The following is a 20,054-nucleotide window of genomic DNA, read 5'->3' as shown; positions in this document are numbered from 1 at the left end:
AGTGTATGGCTTTGTTCTAGTCTCCTGCCTGATCATATTCTCTCCCTTTTTTTTTTAAATCTTCTTCTTTGTTTTTTCAAACAACTTCTTATCTTATTAATTCCTTTTATAAAATCTTTTATAATTTTCATCTTTACAGTCATCTTCCATCACCTCATTGTATCAACCCTTATTTTGTACATGTATAAGTCTTTCTTCCTTTAAAATTTTAGGAGGCACTTTCTTCTAACAGACCAAAATACGCCCAAAATCTAGTGTGTGGCACTGATCTATGCACTAGCCTGATCATATTTGATCATATTCTGCTTTTTTTTCTTCTCTCTTTCTTTTTTCTTTCTTTCCCTTTCTTTTCCCCTGGGTTCAGGTCTTTTCTGATTTGTATACGGTATATTTGCTGGGGACGTTCTTAACCTGTTAGCGTTTTGTTCTCTCATTCATCTATTCTCCTCTGGACAAAAATGACAAGACGAAAATAATCACCTCAGCAAAAAGAACAAGAGGTACTACAGTCTGCCAGGGACCTACTCAATACGGACATTAGTACGATGTCAGACCTAGAGTTCAGAATCATGACTTTAAAGATACTAGCTGGGCTTGAAAAAACCGTGGAAGTTATTAGAGAAACCCTTTCTGGAGAAATAAAAGTACTAAAATCTAACCAAGTCGAAATCAAAAGGCTATTAATGAGGTGCAATAAAAAATGGGGGCACTAACTGCTAGGATAAATGAGGCAGAAGAGAGAATCAACGATATAGAAGACCAAATGATGGAAAATAAAGAGGCTGAGAAAAAGAGAGAGAAACAACTACAGGATCACGAGGGCAGAATTCGAGAGATACGCGATACGAAAGGACGAAACAACATTAGAATAATTGGGATCCCAGAAGAAGAAGAGAGAGAGAGGGGGGCAGAACGTATACTGGAGCAAATTATAACAGAGAACTTCCCTAATGTGGGGAAGGAAACAGGCATCAAAATCCAGGAGGCACAGAGAACCCCTCTCAAAATCAATAAAAATAGGGCAACACCCCAACATCTAATAGTAAAACTTACGAGTCTCAGAGACAAAGAGAAAATCCTGAAAGCAACTCGGGAGAAGAGATATGTAACCTAAAATGGTAGAAACATTAGGTTGGCAACAGACCTATCCACAGAGACCTGGCAGGCCCGAAAGGACTAGCAGGATATCTTCACAGCACTAAACCAGAAAAATATGCAGTCAAGAATACTATATCCAGCTAGGCTGTCATTGAAAATTGAAGGAGAGATAAAAACTTTCCAGGACAAACAAAAACTAAAGGAATTTGCAAACACGAACCCAGCCCTACAAGAAATATTGAAAGGGGTCCTCTAAGCAAAGAGAGAGCCTAAAAGCAGCATAGATCAGAAAGGAACACAGACAATATAGACTAACAGTCACCTTAGAGACAATACAATGGCACTAAATTCATACCTTTCAATAGTTACCCTGAATGTAAATGGGCTAAATGCCCCAATCAAAAGACACAGGCTATCAGATTGGATTAAAAAACAGGACCCATCGATATGCTGTCTGCAAGAGACTCATTTTAGACCCAAAGACACCCCCAGATTCAAAGTGAGGGGGTGGAAAACCATTTACCATGCTAATGGACACCAAAAGAAAGCTGGGGTGGCAATCCTTATATCAGATAAATTAGATTTTAAAACAAAAACTATAATAAGAGATGAAGAAGGACACTATATCCTACTTAAAGGGTCTATCCAACAAGAAGATCTAACAATTGTAAATATCTATGCCCCTAACATGGAAGCAGCCAATTATATAAGGCAATTAATAACAAAAGCAAAGAAACACATTGACGACAAGACAATAATAGTGGGGGACTTTAACACCCCCCTCACTGAAATGGACAGATCATCTAAGCAAAAGATCAACAAGGAAATAAAGACTTTAAATGAAACACTGGACCAAATGGACTTCACAGACATATTCAGAACGTTCCACCCCAAAGCAATGGAATACACATTCTTCTCTAGTCCCCAAGGGACATTCTCCAGAATTGATCACATCCTACGTCACAAATCAGGTCTCAACCAGTACCAAAAGATTGGGATTGTTCCCTGCATATTTTCAGACCACAGTGCTTTGAAACTAGAACTCAATCACAAGAGGAAAGTCAGAAAGAACTCAAATACATGGAGGCTAAAGAGCATCCTACTAAAGAATGAATGGGTCAACCAGGAAATTAAAGAAGAATTAAAAAAATTCATGGAAACCAATGAAAATGAAAACACAACTGTTCAAAATCTTTGGGATAGAGCAAAGGCAGTCCTGAGAGGAAAGTATATAGCAATACAAGCCTTTCTCCAGAACCAAGAAAGGTCTCAAATACACAACCTAACCCTACACCTAAAGGCGCTGGAGAAAGAACAGCAAATAAAGCCTAAACCCAGCAGGAGAAGAGAAATAATAAAGATCAGAGCAGAAATCAATGAAACAGAAACCAAAAGAACAGTAAAACAGATCAACGAAACTAGGAGCTGGTTCTTTGAAGAATTACCAAGATTGATAAGCCCCTGGCCAGACTGATCAAAAAGAAAAGAGAAATGACCCAAATCAACAAAATCATGAATGAAAGAGGAGAGATCACAACCAACACCAAAGAAATATAAACAATTATACGAACATATTATGAGCAACTCTATGCCAGCAAATTAGATAACCTGGAAGAAATGGGTGCGTTCCTAGAGATGTATCAACTATCAAAATTGAACCAGGAAGACATAAAAAACCTGAACAGACCTATAACCACTCAGGAAATTGAAGCAGTCGTCAAAAATCTCCCAACAAACAAAAGCCCAGGGCCAGATGGCTTCCCAGGGGAATTCTATCAGACATTTAAAAAAGAATTAATACCTATTCTCCTGAAACTGTTCCAAAAAATAGAAATGGAAGGAAAACTTCCAAACTCATTTCATGAGGCCACCATTACCTTGATCCCCAAACCAGACAAAGACCCCATCAAAAAGGAGAATTACAGACCAATATCCTTGATGAACATGGATGCAAAAATTCTCACCAAAATACTAGCCAAGAGGATCCAACAGTCCATTAAAAGGATTATTCACCATGACCAAGTGGGATTTAGCCCTGGGCTGCAAGGCTGGTTCAACATCCGCAAATCAATCAACGTGATACAATACATTAACAAAAGAAAGAACAAGAAACATATGATCCTCTCAATAGATGCAGAAAAAGCATTTGACAAAGTACAGCATCCTTTCTTGATCAAAACTCTTCAGAGTATAGGAATAGAGGGTACCTCCCTCAATATCATAAAAGCCATCTATGAAAAACATACAGCGAATATCATTCTCAATGGGGAAAAGCTGAGAGCTTTTCCCCTAAGGTCAGGAACGTGGCAGGGATGTCCACTATCACCACTGCTATTCAACATAGTAATAGAAGTCCTAGCCACAGCAATGAGACAACAAAAAGAAATCAAAGGCATCCAAATCGGCAAAGAGGAAGTCAAACTCTCACTCTTTGCAGATGATATGATGCTATCTGTGGAAAACCCAAAAGACTCCACCCCAAAACTGCTAGAACTCATACAGGAATTCAGTCAAGTAGCAGGAGATAAAATCAATGCGCAGAAATCAGTGGCATTCCTATACACCGACAACAAGACAGAAGAGAGACAAATCAAGGAGTCGATCCCATTTACAATTGCACCCAAAACCATAAGATACCTAGGAATAAATTTAACCAAAGAGGCAAAGGATCTGTACTCAGAAAACTATAAAATACTCATGAAACAAATTGAAGAAGACACAAAGAAATGGAAAAATATTCCATGCTCATGGATTGGAAGAACAAACATTGTGAAGATGTCAATGCTACCTAGAGCAATCTACACATTCAATGCAATCCCCATCAAAATACCATCCACTTTTTTCAAAGAAATGGAACAAATAATGCTAAAATTTGTATGGAACCAGAAGAGACCCCGAATAGCCAGAGGAACGTTGAAAAAGAAAAGCAAAGCTGGCGGCAGCACAATTCCAGACTTCCAGCTCTATTACAAAGCTGTCATCATCAAGACAGTATGGTCCTGGCACAAAAACGGACACATAGATCAATGGAACAGAATCAAGAGCCCAGAAATGGACCCTCAACTCTATGGTCAACTCATCTTTGACAAAGCAGGAAAGAATGTTCAATGGCAAAGAGACAGTCTCTTCAACAAATGGTGTTGGGAAAATTGGACAGCCACATGCAGAAGAATGAAACTGGACCATTTCCTTACACCACACACAAAAATAGACTCCAAATGGTTGAAAGACCTAAACGTGAGACAGGAGTCCATCCAAATCCTAAAGGACAACACAGGTAGCAACCTCTTCGACCTTAGCCGCAGCAACTGCTTCCTAGAAACATCGCCAAAGGCAAGGGAAGCAAGGGCAAAAATGAACTATTGGGATTTCATCAAGATAAAAAGCTTTTGCACAGCAAAGGAACAGTCCACAAAACCAAAAGACAACCAACAAAATGGGAGAAGATATTTGCAAATGACGTATCAGATAAAGGGCTAGTATCCAAAATCTATAAAGAACTTATCAAACTCAACACCCAAAGAACAAATAATCCAATCAAGAAATGGGCAGAAGACATGAACAGACATTTTTCCAAAGAAGACATCCAAATGGCCAACAGACACAGGAAAAAGTGCTCAACATCGCTCGGCATCAGGGAAATCCAAATCAAAACTCAATGAGATACCACCTCACACCCGTCAGAATGGCTAAAATTAACAAGTCAGGAAATGACAGATGTTGGCGGGGATGTGGAGAAAGGGGAACCCTCCTACACTGTTGGTGGGAATGCAAGCTGGTGCAGCCACTCTGGAGAACAGTATGGAGGTTCCTTAAAAAGTTGAAAATAGAGCTACCATACGATCCAGCAATTACACTACTGGGTATTTACCACAAAGATGCAAATGTAGGGATCCGAAGGGGTGCACCCCAATGTTTATAGCAGCAATGTCCACAATCGCCAAACTGTGGAAAGAGCCAAGATGTCCATCGACAGATAAATGGATAAAGAAGATGTGGTAGATATACACAATGGAATATTATGCAGCCATCAAAAGGAATGAGATCTTGCCATTTGCAACGACATGGATGGAACTGGAGGGTGTTATGCTGAGTGAAATAAGTCAATCAGAGAAAGACATGTATCATATGTCTTTATGGGGATATGAGGAATTCTTAATCTCAGGAAACAAACTGAGGGTTGCTGGAATGGTGGGGGGTGCGAGGCTTGGGGTGGCTGGGTGATAGACTCTGGGGAGGGTATGTGCTATGGTGAGTGCTGTGAATTGTGCAAGACTGTTGAATCATAGATCTGTACTTCTGAAACAAATAATGCAATATATGTTAAGAAAAAATAGAAGAAAAAGAAGTTAGCAGGAGGGGAAGAATGAAGGGGAGTAAGTCGGAGAGGGAGACGAACCATGAGAGACGATGGACTCTGAAAAACAAACTGAGGGTTCTAGAGGGGAGGGGGGTGGGGGTATGTGTTAGCCTGGTGATGGGTATTAAAGAGGGCACATTCTCGTGGAGCACTGGGTGTTATGCACAAACAATGAATCATGGAACACTACATCAAAAACTAATGATGTAATGTACGGTGATTAACATAACAATAAAAAATTAAGGAAATATAAGTAGGAAACTCTATCCCAGAGCTGTTATGCCCCTTACCTCGGTCACATGACCAGTGATGTGACCTAAGGTCTATAGCCTCATATCTCCAAGAAGTCCCTCTCTGCCACAGCAAGTGGGAGCTCAGCAAATATCTGTTGTATAGAATGGATTATATGGGATTCTTTTTACTGAAGAGGTGTGGGTGGGCCTGGCACCCTGGCTGTGGCAGAGACACTGAGGAAGCCATGACCTCCCTCATGTTCATGGCAGCCCTGGGGGCCAGAGCAGCTCTGAATTGGGAGGGGGGGACTGAGTTCAGAAATGTCCAGCCTCCCTCCCATCTGCCCCCTGAGGTCCAACTCCTGCCTCACCGATGAATCCAACCAGGGGCAGGCAGCAGCCGGTGGTGTCCCCACGAGGGTCGACCTCAGACCCAGAGCAGGACATGGAGGGAGCGGGCACTGACCAGCACAAATACTCCCTGCAGGCAGGAAAAACAGTCCTCATCTTGGTCGGGCTCCACGAAAGCCCAATGCTTATTTTGTGTTTCTTGCCAGGTTACTGAGGATATTATTGCAAACCAAGAAGAAGAGGAGAAAAACAAAAAGAAGAAAAAGAAGGAGGCCAAGAAACCCAAGAAACCTAAAAAAGAAAAGGAAAAGAAAGGTGCAAAAGAAAAAAACAAGGTAAGGAATTTGGTATTTTAAAAGAAATTTTCTTTTAAGTGGCTTCTTTGCTTTGAATCGGTGGCATGATCCCAACTCTCCTGAGATCGCACTCATTCGTTTTCTAGGAAACCGTTCTACCAGCTGTTTTTCAATATTTTTTTATGTTGCTCGATCACCGGTCATCATCCTCTCTATGACTTATAATAAAGACCTATTAAGATAAAGGTGGTTTTAGTGACTTCGGTACTTTATGTGTTATTCACATATGTGAAACTTTGACTTTTTATTCCTCAAAATAAATGATCTCCCTCGTCTTTCCTCAAGGTAGAGACCCGGTGACCACTGCAAAGTCAAAATAATAACTACTTTAACCAAAGTGAGTTTGTTCAAATTTTTCACTTCACGTTGACATATTGGGTATATATTATTTCTTACTACCCAAAGGAAATCAGAATTCAGATAGTGTTACTTTGGGCCAAGCCTCCCCTCGTGCAGCGGGGGAGGAGGTGCAGCTTATCCTAGGGCAGTAACTGGAGGGGTCTTCACCTTCGAGCATGTGGAGAGGTGCACTCCCAGGACAGCATTCTCTCAGCAGGAACTCCATCTATGGGAGATGGAGCTCGGGCTGGAAGCTGGAATCATCCTAAAGCATGATTATGTTTAAAGAAGCATGTCTGCACAGACAGATCCTCCTTCACAGCTGACCAAAACTCTCATCTGAATTGACTCAGGAGAATGGATCCTTAAGGGTTATGGTCCATCTGTGACTCTGTCCAGAGACAGAGATCCAGGTCTTGCTCAGGCAGCAGTGGTCACATTCGTCATGTTCCAGGAGGTGGGTTAGGGAGAGAAATGGGACAGGCTGCATCATCAAGGACAAGTGATTGGACCAAGGAGTCAGAAATTGTGAGCAGGGGAGAAAGGAGGATGGTGGATATACAATGACAGTACCCAAACTCCAGAACTCTCTCCAAAACTCTCAGTTTTTCCCCCTTGAGAATGATATTTGCTGTGGGTTTTTCATAGACGGCTTTTATGACATTGAGGTATGTACCTTCTATCCCTACACTGTGAAGAGTTTTAATCAAGAAAGGATGCTGTAGTTTGTCAAATGCTTTTTTCTGCATTGAGAGGATCATATGGTTCTTGTCCTTTCTTTTATTAATGGGATGTATCACATTGATTGGTCTGTGAATGTTGAACCCTCCTTGTAGCCCAGGAATAAATCCTACTTGGTCATGATGAGTAATCCCTCTAATGTACTGTTGGATCCTGTTGGCCAGTATCTTGGTGAGAACTTTGGCATCCATGTATATCAGGGATATTGGTCTGTAATTCTCCTTTTTGGTGGGGTCTTTGTCTGGTTTTGGGATCAAGGTAATGCTGGCCTCATAGAACTAGTTTGGAAGTTTTCCTTCCATTTCTACTTTTTGAAATAGCTTCAGAAGAACAGGTATTAGTTCTTCTTTAAATGTTTGGTAGAATTCCCCTGGGAAGCCATCCAGCCCTGGACTCTTCTCGTTTGTTGATTACTGCTTCAATTTCCTTGCTGGTTATGGGTCTGTTCCGGTTTTCTATTTCTTCCTGTTTCAGTTTTGGTGGTTTACAAGTTTCTAGGAATGCATCCATTTCTTCTAGATTGCCTAATTTGTTGGCATATATTTGCTCACAATATGTTCTTAAAATTGTTTGTATTTCCTTGGTGTTGGTTGTGATTTCTCCTCTGTCATTCATGATTTTATTAATTTGGGTCCTTTCTCTTTTGTTTTTGGTAAATCTGGCTGGAGGTTTATTGATTTTGTTAATTCTTTCAAAGAACCAGCTTCTAGTCTCATTGATCTGTTCTACTGTTCTACTGTTCTTTAGGTTTCTATTTCATTGATTTCTGCTCTAATCTTTATATTTCTCTTCTTCCGCTCAGTTTAGACTTTATTTGCTGTTCTTTCTCCAGCTCCTTTAGGTGTAAGGTTAGCTTGTGTATTTGAGATTTTTCTAATTTTTTGAGAAAGGCTTGTATTGCTATGTACTTCCCTCTTAGGGCCGCCTTTGCTGCATCCCAACAGTTTTGAACAGTTGTGTTTTCATTTTCATTTGTTTTCAAGAATTTTTTTAATTCTTCTTTAATTTCCTGGTTGATCCATTCATTCTTTAGTAGGATGCTCTTTATCTTCCAAGTATTTGAGTTCCTTCCAAATTTCCCCTTGTGATTGAGTTCAAGTTTCAAAGCATTATGGTCTAAAAATATGCAGGGAATAATCTCAGTCTTTTGGTACTGGCTGAGACCTAATTTGTGACCCAGTATGTGACCTATTCTGGAGAATGTTCCATGTGCACTCAAGAAGAATGTGTATTCTGTTGCTTTAGGATGGAATGCCCTCATATATATCTATGAAGTCCATCTGGTCCAGTGTGTCATTCAAAGCCCTTGTTTTCTTGTTGATCTTCTGCTTAGATGATCTATCCATTGCTGTGAGTGAGGTGTTAAAGTCCCCTATTATTATTGTATTATGATCAATATGTTTCTTTAATTTTGTTATTAATTGGTTTATATATTTGGCTGCTTCCAAGTTTGGAGCATAAATATTTATAATTGTTAGATCTTGTTGGATAGACCCTTTAAGTATGATATAGTGTCTCTCTTCATCCCTTACTAAAGTCTGGTTTAAAATCTAATTTTCTGATATAAGGATTGTTACCCCAGCTTTCTTTTGATGTCCATTAACATGATAAATGGTTCTCCACCCCCTCACTTTCAATCTAGAGGTGTCTTTGGGTCTAAAATGAGTCGCTTGTCCATCGATAGATGAATGGATACAGAAGATGTGGTATATATATACAATGAACTATTACCTCAGCCATCAGAAAGGATGAATACTTATCATTTACATCGATGTGGATGGAACTAGAGGGTATTATGCTAAGCGAAATAAGTCAATTAGACAAAGACGATTATCATATGGTTTCACTTATATATGGAATATAAGAAACAGCACAGAGGATCATAGAGGAAGGGAGGGAAAACTGAATGGGAAATCAACAGAGAAGGAGAAAAACCATGAGAGACTCTTAACTCTAGGAAACAAACTGAGGATTGCTGGAGGGGAGGTCGGTGGGGGAATGGGGTCACTGGGTGATGGACATTAAGGAGGGCACGTGATGTGATGAGCACTGGGTGTTATATACAAATGATGAACTATTGAACTCTATATCTGAAACATGATATACTATAGGTTGGCTAATTGAATTTAAATTTAAAAAAATACCCAAATTCCACATAAATGCAACATTTTGTATTTATGAAAGCCAACATTTTGTGATGAAAGCCAACATTTTGTTAAAAATGCTTTGCATGATTGCAGTCACCCAGCTGGAGGCAATTGCCCCTTTTTCAAGGCTCATCTCCCACACAATGATCAGCAGAAGTCTTCCAACTGCCCCCCCCCGATCCGTCTTTGGCCCTCTCCTTAACCATGTTCCATTGCTGTGAACAAAAGAAGAGAGACCTCTTCCTGCTCACTCTGGGCACAACCCATTCCACTGTAGTCCCCAGCTCAGTCCCCAGCTACCCGGTATGTTGTGTTGACCCCTCACCTAATTCCCCCCTAGGAATTATTCCAGGTCTAAATGAGCTGCTCCATGCAAAGTCCCACCGCCGACCCCAGGCAGCTGCATTCAGGGATAGCCATGTTCAGGTACAAAGACCCAGCTCCCTCACTGGGACATTTCTGAAGGGTTCTCCTAGCTCCTGGGCTCCCTGTGGTGTCAGCTGACAGCTCACATCTGATTGCATCACAGCTCAGTTACATTAGCTTCTCTGCCCAGTGCTGCTTCTCTTCCTCCGTCCCTGTGGGTGCTGTTCCCAGTAAACCACCTGCACGGCCTCCATCTAAATGTTTCCAGGAACACAACCCACAAGGCCACCGGTTGCCCTACTGCTCTGCTTGCACCCCAAAACTTCTAACTTGTTGCTGAAAAAAATAAGAAGAGAGCTTACTTGCTAATTAATTTTTAAAGCCCTCCTCTCATTCTGCAAGATAATTCTGAAGCCGTGCCTAAGAATAAGGACAATTGGAAGAATTTCAATTTTATTCTAAGCATTCTCCTCCTCTAAATATGCATTAGGGAGTTTGACACTTGCGAATTAAAAATTCACTGTTAATGAAGCTTGTTCCATAAAAAATCTGAAATTATCAGCTATACAATCTGGTCTTTATTGAGTGAAGGTATTTTATTAACTAGCTATTAAAGAGTCATTTAATGATGAATAGTTTGGGACAAAAAGTAAAGTTTGAGTACATCAGTACTTATGGAGTAGTTGCAAAGGAAGGGCAAAATCCTTCAGAGTTACTTAGAACTGAATTTTTTCGTGAAGAGTACAGGTCTACACAGTGACAACATGATCATAAATGGTACTCTCTATTGAAATTGATATATTTACATTATATCGCTACTCATCTTTGAGGTCAGATTGCCTTTTTAAAAAAGTCTTATTCTAGAATCAATCGCAAGGTGTCTAGAAGCATTCATGAGACAAGCTATCAAATCTTTGTATGAGAATTGGTATTTTGACCTGTAGAAAAAGGCATCTATTATTCATCCTGGTTAACGGGTGAGGCAGGGGAGAGAAGAAACTAGTTTTGTTTAGCTTGCATAACTGACTCACCCCTAACGTTGTTTCACAGTGGCACAGCTCTGGGATTATCCTTCAGGTATTTTTATAAACTTGGTCATTTCTCGATTGCTAGTGCACATATAGTCAGAACACTTGGGAAAGGCCTCATATTAAAAACAAAAAACTGAGGATAATCTGAATATTTCCACTCACCTCCATAAATGGAAAATAGACTCTTGTCAAAATATCACAGGAGTACAAGCTTCGTCAGTCCACAAGATGGCTACAAATGAGCATAAGTGGCCACAGAGGGGCTGTTGACAGGGGTTTGGTGGTGGGTGGCTCAGAAGGCTGGTTGGGGACCAGGGACTCCAGGCAGGATTCCAGTCAATCGCTGAGCCCAAGAACCAGAGGACAACTTCAGAGCAGGGACAACAGACACCAGGGAGGGTGTCTGATGTGAGGCCTGGAAAGCTTGGAGCAGCCATGCATGGGGCAGAACCTTCTGGAGAAGACGAGAGTCATCCTGGGGGCAGTGACTTGAGCAGACCTGAGTTGTGTGAGTTGTAATCTAAGGTTTGTGGTTTGTGGTTTGTGGCGGTGGTTGGGATGGCCTGTGGGTGAGGAAGTGACTGAGACAGGGAGATACTTAGGTCCAGGCTGGGAGCACCACGAGACGGGAAGAAGGGTCAGTGCAAGCCCAGGTCCCCCCCAAGGACAAGTGTGGGCCAGGAGTCAGAGCCCCTCAGAAGTTTGCATCCATCCACCCAGGAGGATACATTTAAAGCCAAACGTCATTCACAGGGTCGAGATCGGAGCAAGTGAGTTCTGTTTACCTGGTTGATTTTTGTGTGAAAATAACGAAGAAGGGAAGGTACATCCAGCTGGTGGTACGAAGATCTGGGCTCATAGTCAGCAGTACAGTAACACCCTTCTCAAGCTCACAAAGACCCACAGTCACCTTTTTATGACTGCCTCCCTTCCCACCTCAAGCCCTTCCTGGGGTACCTCCATCTGCATAAATGTGTCTCAGAGTGACGTGCCCAAAACATCTCTCCCTTGACCCTAGTGCCACAGGAGAGGGCTCCCCTTAGACACTCTGTTATTCTGGACTCTGAGGATTAATGAGTGTCTCTGTAGAATCTTTTTTTTTTTTGTAGAGTCTTAAGACTTTTGAACCTGGAGGTAACTGGAAGGAAGTTTAAGAGTGAGAATTTGTAGGTTTCAGTGTCCCTGCTTGGATTTCCAATTTACTGTGGGGCGGGTGGCATGAGAAAAGAGAGGGTCTCTGTAATTGTGCACAGCAACATTGTAAAGTAAAATAACTGTGGGGGCACCTGGGTAGCTCAGTCAGTTGGGCATCTGACTCTTGATTTCAGCTCAGGTCATGATCTCAAGATCGTAAGATCGAGCCCCACGTCGGGCTCTGCACTCAGCAGGAGGTCTGCTTAAGATTCTCTCTCTCCCTCCCCCTCTGTCCCCCTGCCCCCCACTCCACTTGAATGTGTGTGCTCTCTCTTTAAAAAAAAATAAAATAAAATAAAATAACTGTGGCTGGTAATCTTACATTCATTTGATCATTTCATCAAAAAACTTTGCAAACAATTCAACGCTGGAAGCATGAAAGTTTTCAGTTTGGTATCTGGACCCATCCAGAGATCCCCTATACTGAGATGCTGAAGGACAGAAGCAAAGAGATTGGTCTAGGGGTTTTCACCTTTACCAGAGCTAGTAAAGGGAAAACATAAAAGCCCCTAAACAGCTTCAAAGATGGGCTTCCAAGAATTAATCTTTTCATCGCCTAGACAAGAAAAGGAACATCTGTCTTGTACCTTATACCAAAATGAACTCAACGTGGATCATGGACTCACATGTAAAACTGTAAAACCTTTAGGTAAAAAGAGGGGAAAAAATCTTCGGGATCTAGGGCTCTGCACACAGTTCTTAGAGTTGACACCAAAAGTATCCATAGAAGGAAAGATTGATAAATTGGACTTCATCACAGTAAAAAACTTTTACTCTGGGAAGAGGATGAAAAGACAAGAAAATGTTTGCAAGCTATAGATCTAGCTAAGGAAGTGCATCTAGAATATATAAAGAATTCTCAAAATTCAACAGTAAAATAATTCTTTCTTTTGGATCTTTGGTTTGCAAACCATCTCTAAAAGTGTTAAGGATCGGAGGTAAGGCGATCCCTGTTACGAATAAGTGATAGAGGGGGATGCTAGTGTCAGAGGGACATCCTCTGCAAACCAATAGCCATCTTTGCAAATATGTTTCAGTATCGAAGTTACACCATTTACCTGACAGGTCGGCTGTGTGGATGTCACGTTGGCTTTAGGAGCCAGAAAAGGAGCACTAGAAATCCATCCTTACAACTCTTTCCTCTTTGTTACTTTTCAATCCATATGTTAAACCATTTGGAACTATTTTAAATGGATTTTACCTGTCCGGAACACACGATCATGTGACTACTACAGAGTCTTCTCTACATTCACCAAACTTTGTGCTAAATCCTGGGAAAAGCCTGGCACCCACACACAGCATCATTAGCTTTTAAAAGCTTCTGTTTGTCTGTGAGGCCACCCAGCCTTTCTGTGACCCGAGCGCCCCTTCTCCAACCACCTGGCACGAGGAGGTGCTCCATACTGAACCATTGAGCCAACCACGTTCTTATATTATTTTAGAGGATTTCAAACGAAATTCTGTACTACTTCACAAAGATGGAGATGTGAGTGTTGTGAATTCCCAGAGGCTGTTATCAGGAATAAGGATGTCATCGTGGAAACGTCCATATTGAGCATAACCTGTGTTCACTGAAGGGCAGCGAGAGAGGAAGATATCAGGAAGTGAGAAGCTGCTGAGCTCCAGAGGAGACAGGCGCCCTTAACCTCAAGGAACAGAGACCCCAAGGATAGACTCCCTGAAACTGTATGTAAATGTTTACATGAAAATGCATTCCTCTAAGAAGGTGTGTGAGTTTTCTTCACGTTTCCTTCTACCTCAACCACTCAAAAACCACCACTTCCAGAAAGGAACAGTGGTCTAAATCCCCAAAAGGCATGAATAACTTTGATTCTTAATCTCAATGGAACTGAGAGAAAAGTGTGGGCAGAAGAGTAAAGTGACATTCTAAATGCAAGTTTGAAAACAGTTAAGGGATGCTTAATATTTTTTTGCAATGAGCTATCACATTATTTTGGTGCATTTTTTTTAAAAAAAAAAAATATGGTTAATAGTAATGAGAGCTCCTGGGTTGATTTTCACTTCTAGATCTAGAATTGGAGTATAATTTCACTCCTGGTTGAGTGGGAAATAATCAGCCTCTTCCAAATCACAGTAACCCCCCCCACAACCTGGAGGACACAGACCGAAGGGAACAATCAGATTATCTGAAAGCCACTGAGTGACCGATCTGACATTTGAGCCTATATGTTCAGAGGTATTTGCCAAATGCCCGCACTTTAAAAATGTAACAGAGGTGGCCCTATTTGCACTTTGCCACATGCCCATTCATGTGAAGGATCCCCAGTTGTCCTGCACTGGGATTCTCGGACTCTCACTGACCAGGCTTTGGGATTCCCCCCTCATTACATCACACTCCCTTCCCCATGTCTGCTGGACCAGAGAAGCAGGTGCCAGGAAGTAGAAGCAAATCCTACACAGTACGGAGAGACTCTTTTTCATCGAGAAGAATCCAGAACAGCTTCACAGAACAGCTTCACTCGCCTCAGACCAAAGAGCAATTTTCCACAAAAGAAGATGGGACAATGGAATTCTAATGAGAAAGAAGATGGCCATCTCTGCCTCCCCTCCAGCCTTTCCTCACTTTGCAGCCAGCTTGATGTCCCTACAAGCGGCTGGTGGAAGGTGGGAAGACTCAGGCTGGGAATCAGCTTTCAGAGCAAAGAAGGAGCCAGAACATCAGACAACAGGACCAAACTCATGGCGTGGGGTACCCTGGGAGAGGTGACTGACACAGGGGAGCCTCAGTGAGCCTGCAGGCGGAGCTGAGTTTCTAGAACCATCCGTGCCCTGGTTGGTGGACGCAACATGCCCTGCTCAGACTGGCCAGCAGAGAAACTGCCCAGGTGGGCGGGCAAAGGGTCGGACCTTCGCTCATAAACCAAGAAAGAGCCTGTGTGCCTTCCCTTAGTCCAGTCATCAGGATGTGTGTGCCTTGTACTGTCTAGTCCGGACAAAGTAGCCCTGTAATTAACAGAAGTATCATTCTTCTTTAACAGGAAGAAGATGACGGCTGGAAAATGTCACCAAGTGTTTTCCTTCCCACGATGGAGGAAGGAAATAACGTGTACAAAGGTTGGTTTAGGGGAATATGCGGGGCAACTGGGAGTTAGCCGGTCCACCCAGCATGACCCCTGGCCCTAGCACCCAGCCTGTGTGGGGAAGAATTAGGCGCTCAGTCGGGAGAGGCTGAAATCATGCGGCTCATAGCCTGGACTTTCTGTCCGTCTCTATTTTAAAATTCCTTGTCGCCTAAAGGCATAGGATCGGTAAAAAGAGCCAGGTATGAATAGTACGAGAACACAATCGAAACCTCCATTCTGTTTTCGAACCCATAGGACTTGAGCTGAGCATTCTCTTGCTGGGAATGAAAGGGATTGTCCTGGATTGTTTAAATTAATAAAATCAATACCAGATGTACAATAAAATTTGTTTCAATCCTGTCAGACCAAGACAGGTGCCCGCAGACGGACACATAATTCTTTTGTCCATTGTTCAGCATAATTAACATAGTAGCTAGAATCTGAGGGGAGCTGCAAGTGTAGGAATTGGTCTTTCTGACATTCCTATTACAATTTACTGGAACAATTATCCAGCCCCTTTGGCTCCACTCCACCCTCAGGATGAATCCCAACACAGGATGACCTGCCACGATGACCCCGCTCATTGGTGCTTTTTGGTAATTCCTAGAAACTGCAACAAGGATGTCAAGTAGAATATTTCCAAACGTCAGTCATGCATGTGCTTTCTCCCTAATTCTGGTCTTATCTGGACAGCACTGGTACTATTAATTACTTAACATATTTTTTCACTGACTCATGGTTTTTACCCCCAATAAACTGAGCCTCATCCTCAGCAGCAATATCAACGACATTTTAGGTTTGAGATGCTCGTTGTATAAAATAAAAATGTCCGTGCACCACCTGAACTTCTTTCACTTTCCACTAGTGGTGAGGGTCCCACTGTGCACATGATGCTGAACGAGGGGGGAGGCATAGGGGACAGGGGACATCAGCGGGATTTGGCAGCTGTTTTAACTGGGGAGGAAGGAAGTCGAAGCAGTAACTTCACGTTATTAGACACCCAAGGCACGCAAGCCTTTGCGTTTTCCATGTTCATCTCATTTGATCTTCAGAACAACCGAGAGAAGTAACACAACTGTCCCCTTATCAGCAGGAACTATTAGAACACATGCTGCCACTCAAGTTTGAGAAGTCAAATCGGTTTTTTTTAACATTTTATTTAAATTCAAGTTAGTTAGCATATAGTGTATTATTAATTTCAGGAATAGAGGTCAAAACTGATTCATCCGTTTTGTATAACACCCAGCGCTCATTCCATCATGTGCCCTCCTTCATGTCCATCACCCAGTGACCCCAACCCCCTCACCCACCTCCCCTCCAGCAACCCTCAGTTTATTTCTTATGGTTAAGAGGCTCTTATGGTTTGCCTCCCTCTCTGGTTTCATCTTATCCTGTTTTCCTTTCCCTTCTCCTATGATCCTCTGTTTTCTTTCTTAAATTCCACATATGAGTGAGATCATATGGTATTTGTCTTTCTCTGACTGACTTATTTCACTCAGCATAATACCCTCTAGTTCCATCCACGTCATTGCAAATGGCAAGATCTCCTTCTTTTTGATGGTGGAATAATATTCCATTGTGTAGATATACCACATCTTCTTTACCCATTCATCTGTCGATGGAATCTGGGCTCTTTCCACAGCTTGGCTATTGTGGACATCGCTGCTATAAACATTGGGGTGCAGGTGCCCTCAAATCACTACAAACCACAGTGCAGAGCAATCGCTATCAGACACATTCACTCACTTACATATTCATTCAACAACCACTGTGTCCAATGTGCAAGGCTACCGTGAAGACACAAAGATGGCACGTACCATCAACCTACAACATACTGGGTGTGGTAGAGGTGGATGAGGTGGGGACAGGGGCACAAGCTGAGTGGCTTGTGCGAATTAGGCTGGCAGCAACAATATCCAAGGCCCAGCTAGGAACGGCACGCATCCCCAGGCAGGGTCACTGGCGTGCAGTGGATGCCTCCGGAACTCAGGTGTGTCCGCAACAGGAGATGCCCTTATTCACATGCCACTTTGTGCCACATTTCTTTTGCTCTTTACAGCCACCCTCATATTCATATTCTACACATCCGTCACCAACCTCCAAGGTCATTGTTTGCACCTTCGAACACATCAGGTCATTGGCCAATTCATGTTCTGCTGAAGTCCTCCCTCGGGCAACAGTTTTCCTCAGCATGGTGGAAGGCCTGGCTGCCTTCTCCTCGGAAATAACTATCAGGAGAGAATAAGGGGAGAGACAGGTGGGTGAGAGACAGCCAAGCCCGCCTCTGCCATAACAGGGAGTCAGGGGCTCCTGTCTCAAACTCATAAATCAAGAAGTAGCAGAGTGACCACATGACAAGTGTACGACAACAGAGACACAGATCCAAGAGCTCTCAGGAAGCTGGACCGCCTCACACCTGCCTCACACCCGCCTCACTCCCGCCTCACACCCGCCTCACACCCGCCTCACTCCCGCCTCACTCCCGCCTCACACCCGCCTCACACCCGCCTCACTCCCGCCTCACACCCGCCTCACTCCCGCCTCACACCCGCCTCACACCCCTCACTCCCGCCTCACACCCACCTCACTCCCGCCTCACACCCGCCTCACACCCGCCTCACTCCCGCCTCACACCCGCCTCACTCCCGCCTCACACCTGCCTCTCGTGGGCTCTGTGCTCTTCAGCCAGCAAGCCAGTCACTCCCACCTCAGGGACCTGGTGCTGTCCGTTCCCCTTGTCTGCAGTGCTGGTCCCTGCAGGCCTTCCCCGAGACCTTTGTGGGGTAACAGTCTCCAGCCTCACCCTGTGCCCACCTGACTTTACTTACCTCCAGCTGACGGGGATGTGGGTGTCCCTGCTTCCCCACGGGGGAGGGGGGCGCCAGGTCCCAGGTGTCAGGGCCCCCTGCTGTCTGCCCACTCTGAGAGCAGTGCCTGGCCCACAGTCAGGTTCCATCAACTCATGATTTAAACTTATGAATAAATCAGATTTGCAGATAAATCTGCAACTATTCCATGCAATTTTAAATGAATGAATGAATGAATACAGGAATGAATGTCATTGGACAATTTCTCTGGAAGGCAGAATTAGACAGTATTTTGTTATAATCCTTTCCATATTCTCCGACTTGGTCTAAAACAATGTGTGTGTATTATTTTGATAAAAACAAAAATTAACGGGGAAATCTGATGTTCCCGTGGGAAGCCAAGGCTGGTGACCTGCTGACCCACTCAGGAAAGCTCTTGAGGCTTTCCACACCGTTTGTGTAATATGTTTCCATTACGCTGTTTGTAGAATATCTGTTTCCATCAAGGCTAAAAAAAAAAAAAAAAAAAAAAACCCAAGCAGTGGTCACTTGGGAGCAGAAGCCTGAAGGACCACTTTCCTGGCTGGGTTTGTGGCACTTCCTGTGTTATCTGCCAGGTCTCTGGTCATTTAAAGAAATTAAATGTCTTCATCTTAGAATTCTTTTCTCAAAAATCAAAGGTTTTCCTTTTCAAAAAAGACATTAGCATTTTAATCACACCCCTACGTGAGAAACTGCCCCAGCCAGCTTTTCACACTCTGGGGATGAAAGCTCCTGGGGCAGTTGTTAGTGCTTTGAGGGCCCTGAAAAGCTTCCTGCATTTGTAAATGTCCATGAAATTCTTGAAGGGATTGAGAGGTGCCCTGTGCAGAAGTGTCATGAGAAAAGCAAAATTTCTGCGCAAAACCAGGACCATTCAAAGGGCGGTCGAGGTGAAATCAGCAAAGGCCACTAAGCACCGCTTTATTTGTGAGACACAGTTACAACTCCGGAATGAGAATTTGTTACGAGGTGCTTTTATATAAATAATCACCTCATGTTCCTTCCTGTTCAATATTCTGCGTCCCTTTCTTTAGGAAATGCACGGCTTCCAGATTTTAACAAGTCTGTCTAGTGAGAAAGCAAAGTAGCTTCCTCGCCACCGCAAAGCTATTTTGCTTTAAAATATCTTAATAAAAACAGGTGAACTTTGCTGCTGGAGATTTAACCATCATGTAAAGGGGACATCTGTTAAGCAAGAGTTACTGGTAAATAGCACTTTTTAACACGTTTAAACCCTTCATAGTATTTTCAAGGGGGAGAACTTACAATTTCAAACTCTTAAGAAAACGTGTTGTAGTTTTCATACATTTTAAAATTTTCCACAATTTAAGTTCATGTGCATTTCAGAAAATGCACTGAGAAAGGACAGTTACCTTCAAATGAGGGAAGTGTAAACTAACTCTTCCTTGGATGAATACGCACCTTACAGACCAGCCACAAAATCTACCTGCTAGGGGGATTCGGGGCCAAGAATAAATTCAATTAATGACTTAAAACGTGTTTTACATCAATGGGCTGATATAGGCAATTTATGCCATGCAATATTTCTCATTCCCTGACTGTAAAACACAGGATAGGCCTCTCTGGCTGGTACTCAGTCACAGGACTGATTATTTAAAATAATAAAAATTCGGCTCTTAGCTTTCTAGCAATCTCCTGTGTGCCCACTCCTGTAGGGGTGGCCTCCATCCTGTCTTTTTCGGGTCTTCTCCCTCTTGGTCTTCATGGAGATGTGAACTCCATTCCAGGCTGGTCACCTGCCCCGCCCAGGTGATGACATCCTCTGGGGTCATCCACGGACAGGCGGACATCCAGGAGACAGGTGTCAAACCCACTTCTGGCCCCATCATCCCTTCTCTGCCCCAGAGGCAGGGCCACCTGTCACGTGGCCACCCTGATGGGGAAA

General features: G+C 43.0%; 1 protein-coding gene across 1 annotated transcript in view; it reads left to right on the top strand.

Moving 5' to 3' along the window:
- Window positions 1-20,054, top strand: part of IQCA1 (IQ motif containing with AAA domain 1) — a 156,880-nt gene that overhangs the window by 77,128 nt on the left and 59,698 nt on the right. The window contains exons 8-9 of the mRNA XM_035726476.1: window positions 6,249-6,377; window positions 15,216-15,291. Of these exons, the coding sequence (XP_035582369.1) occupies window positions 6,249-6,377; window positions 15,216-15,291 (205 nt within the window). The remainder of the gene's footprint in view (window positions 1-6,248; window positions 6,378-15,215; window positions 15,292-20,054) is intronic.

Source organism: Zalophus californianus, chromosome 3 (genome assembly GCF_009762305.2).
Source record: "Zalophus californianus isolate mZalCal1 chromosome 3, mZalCal1.pri.v2, whole genome shotgun sequence".
Lineage (NCBI taxonomy): Eukaryota > Metazoa > Chordata > Mammalia > Carnivora > Otariidae > Zalophus > Zalophus californianus.
Note: the sequence above shows the minus strand (reverse complement) of the source record. Positions and strands in the feature narration are given on the sequence as shown.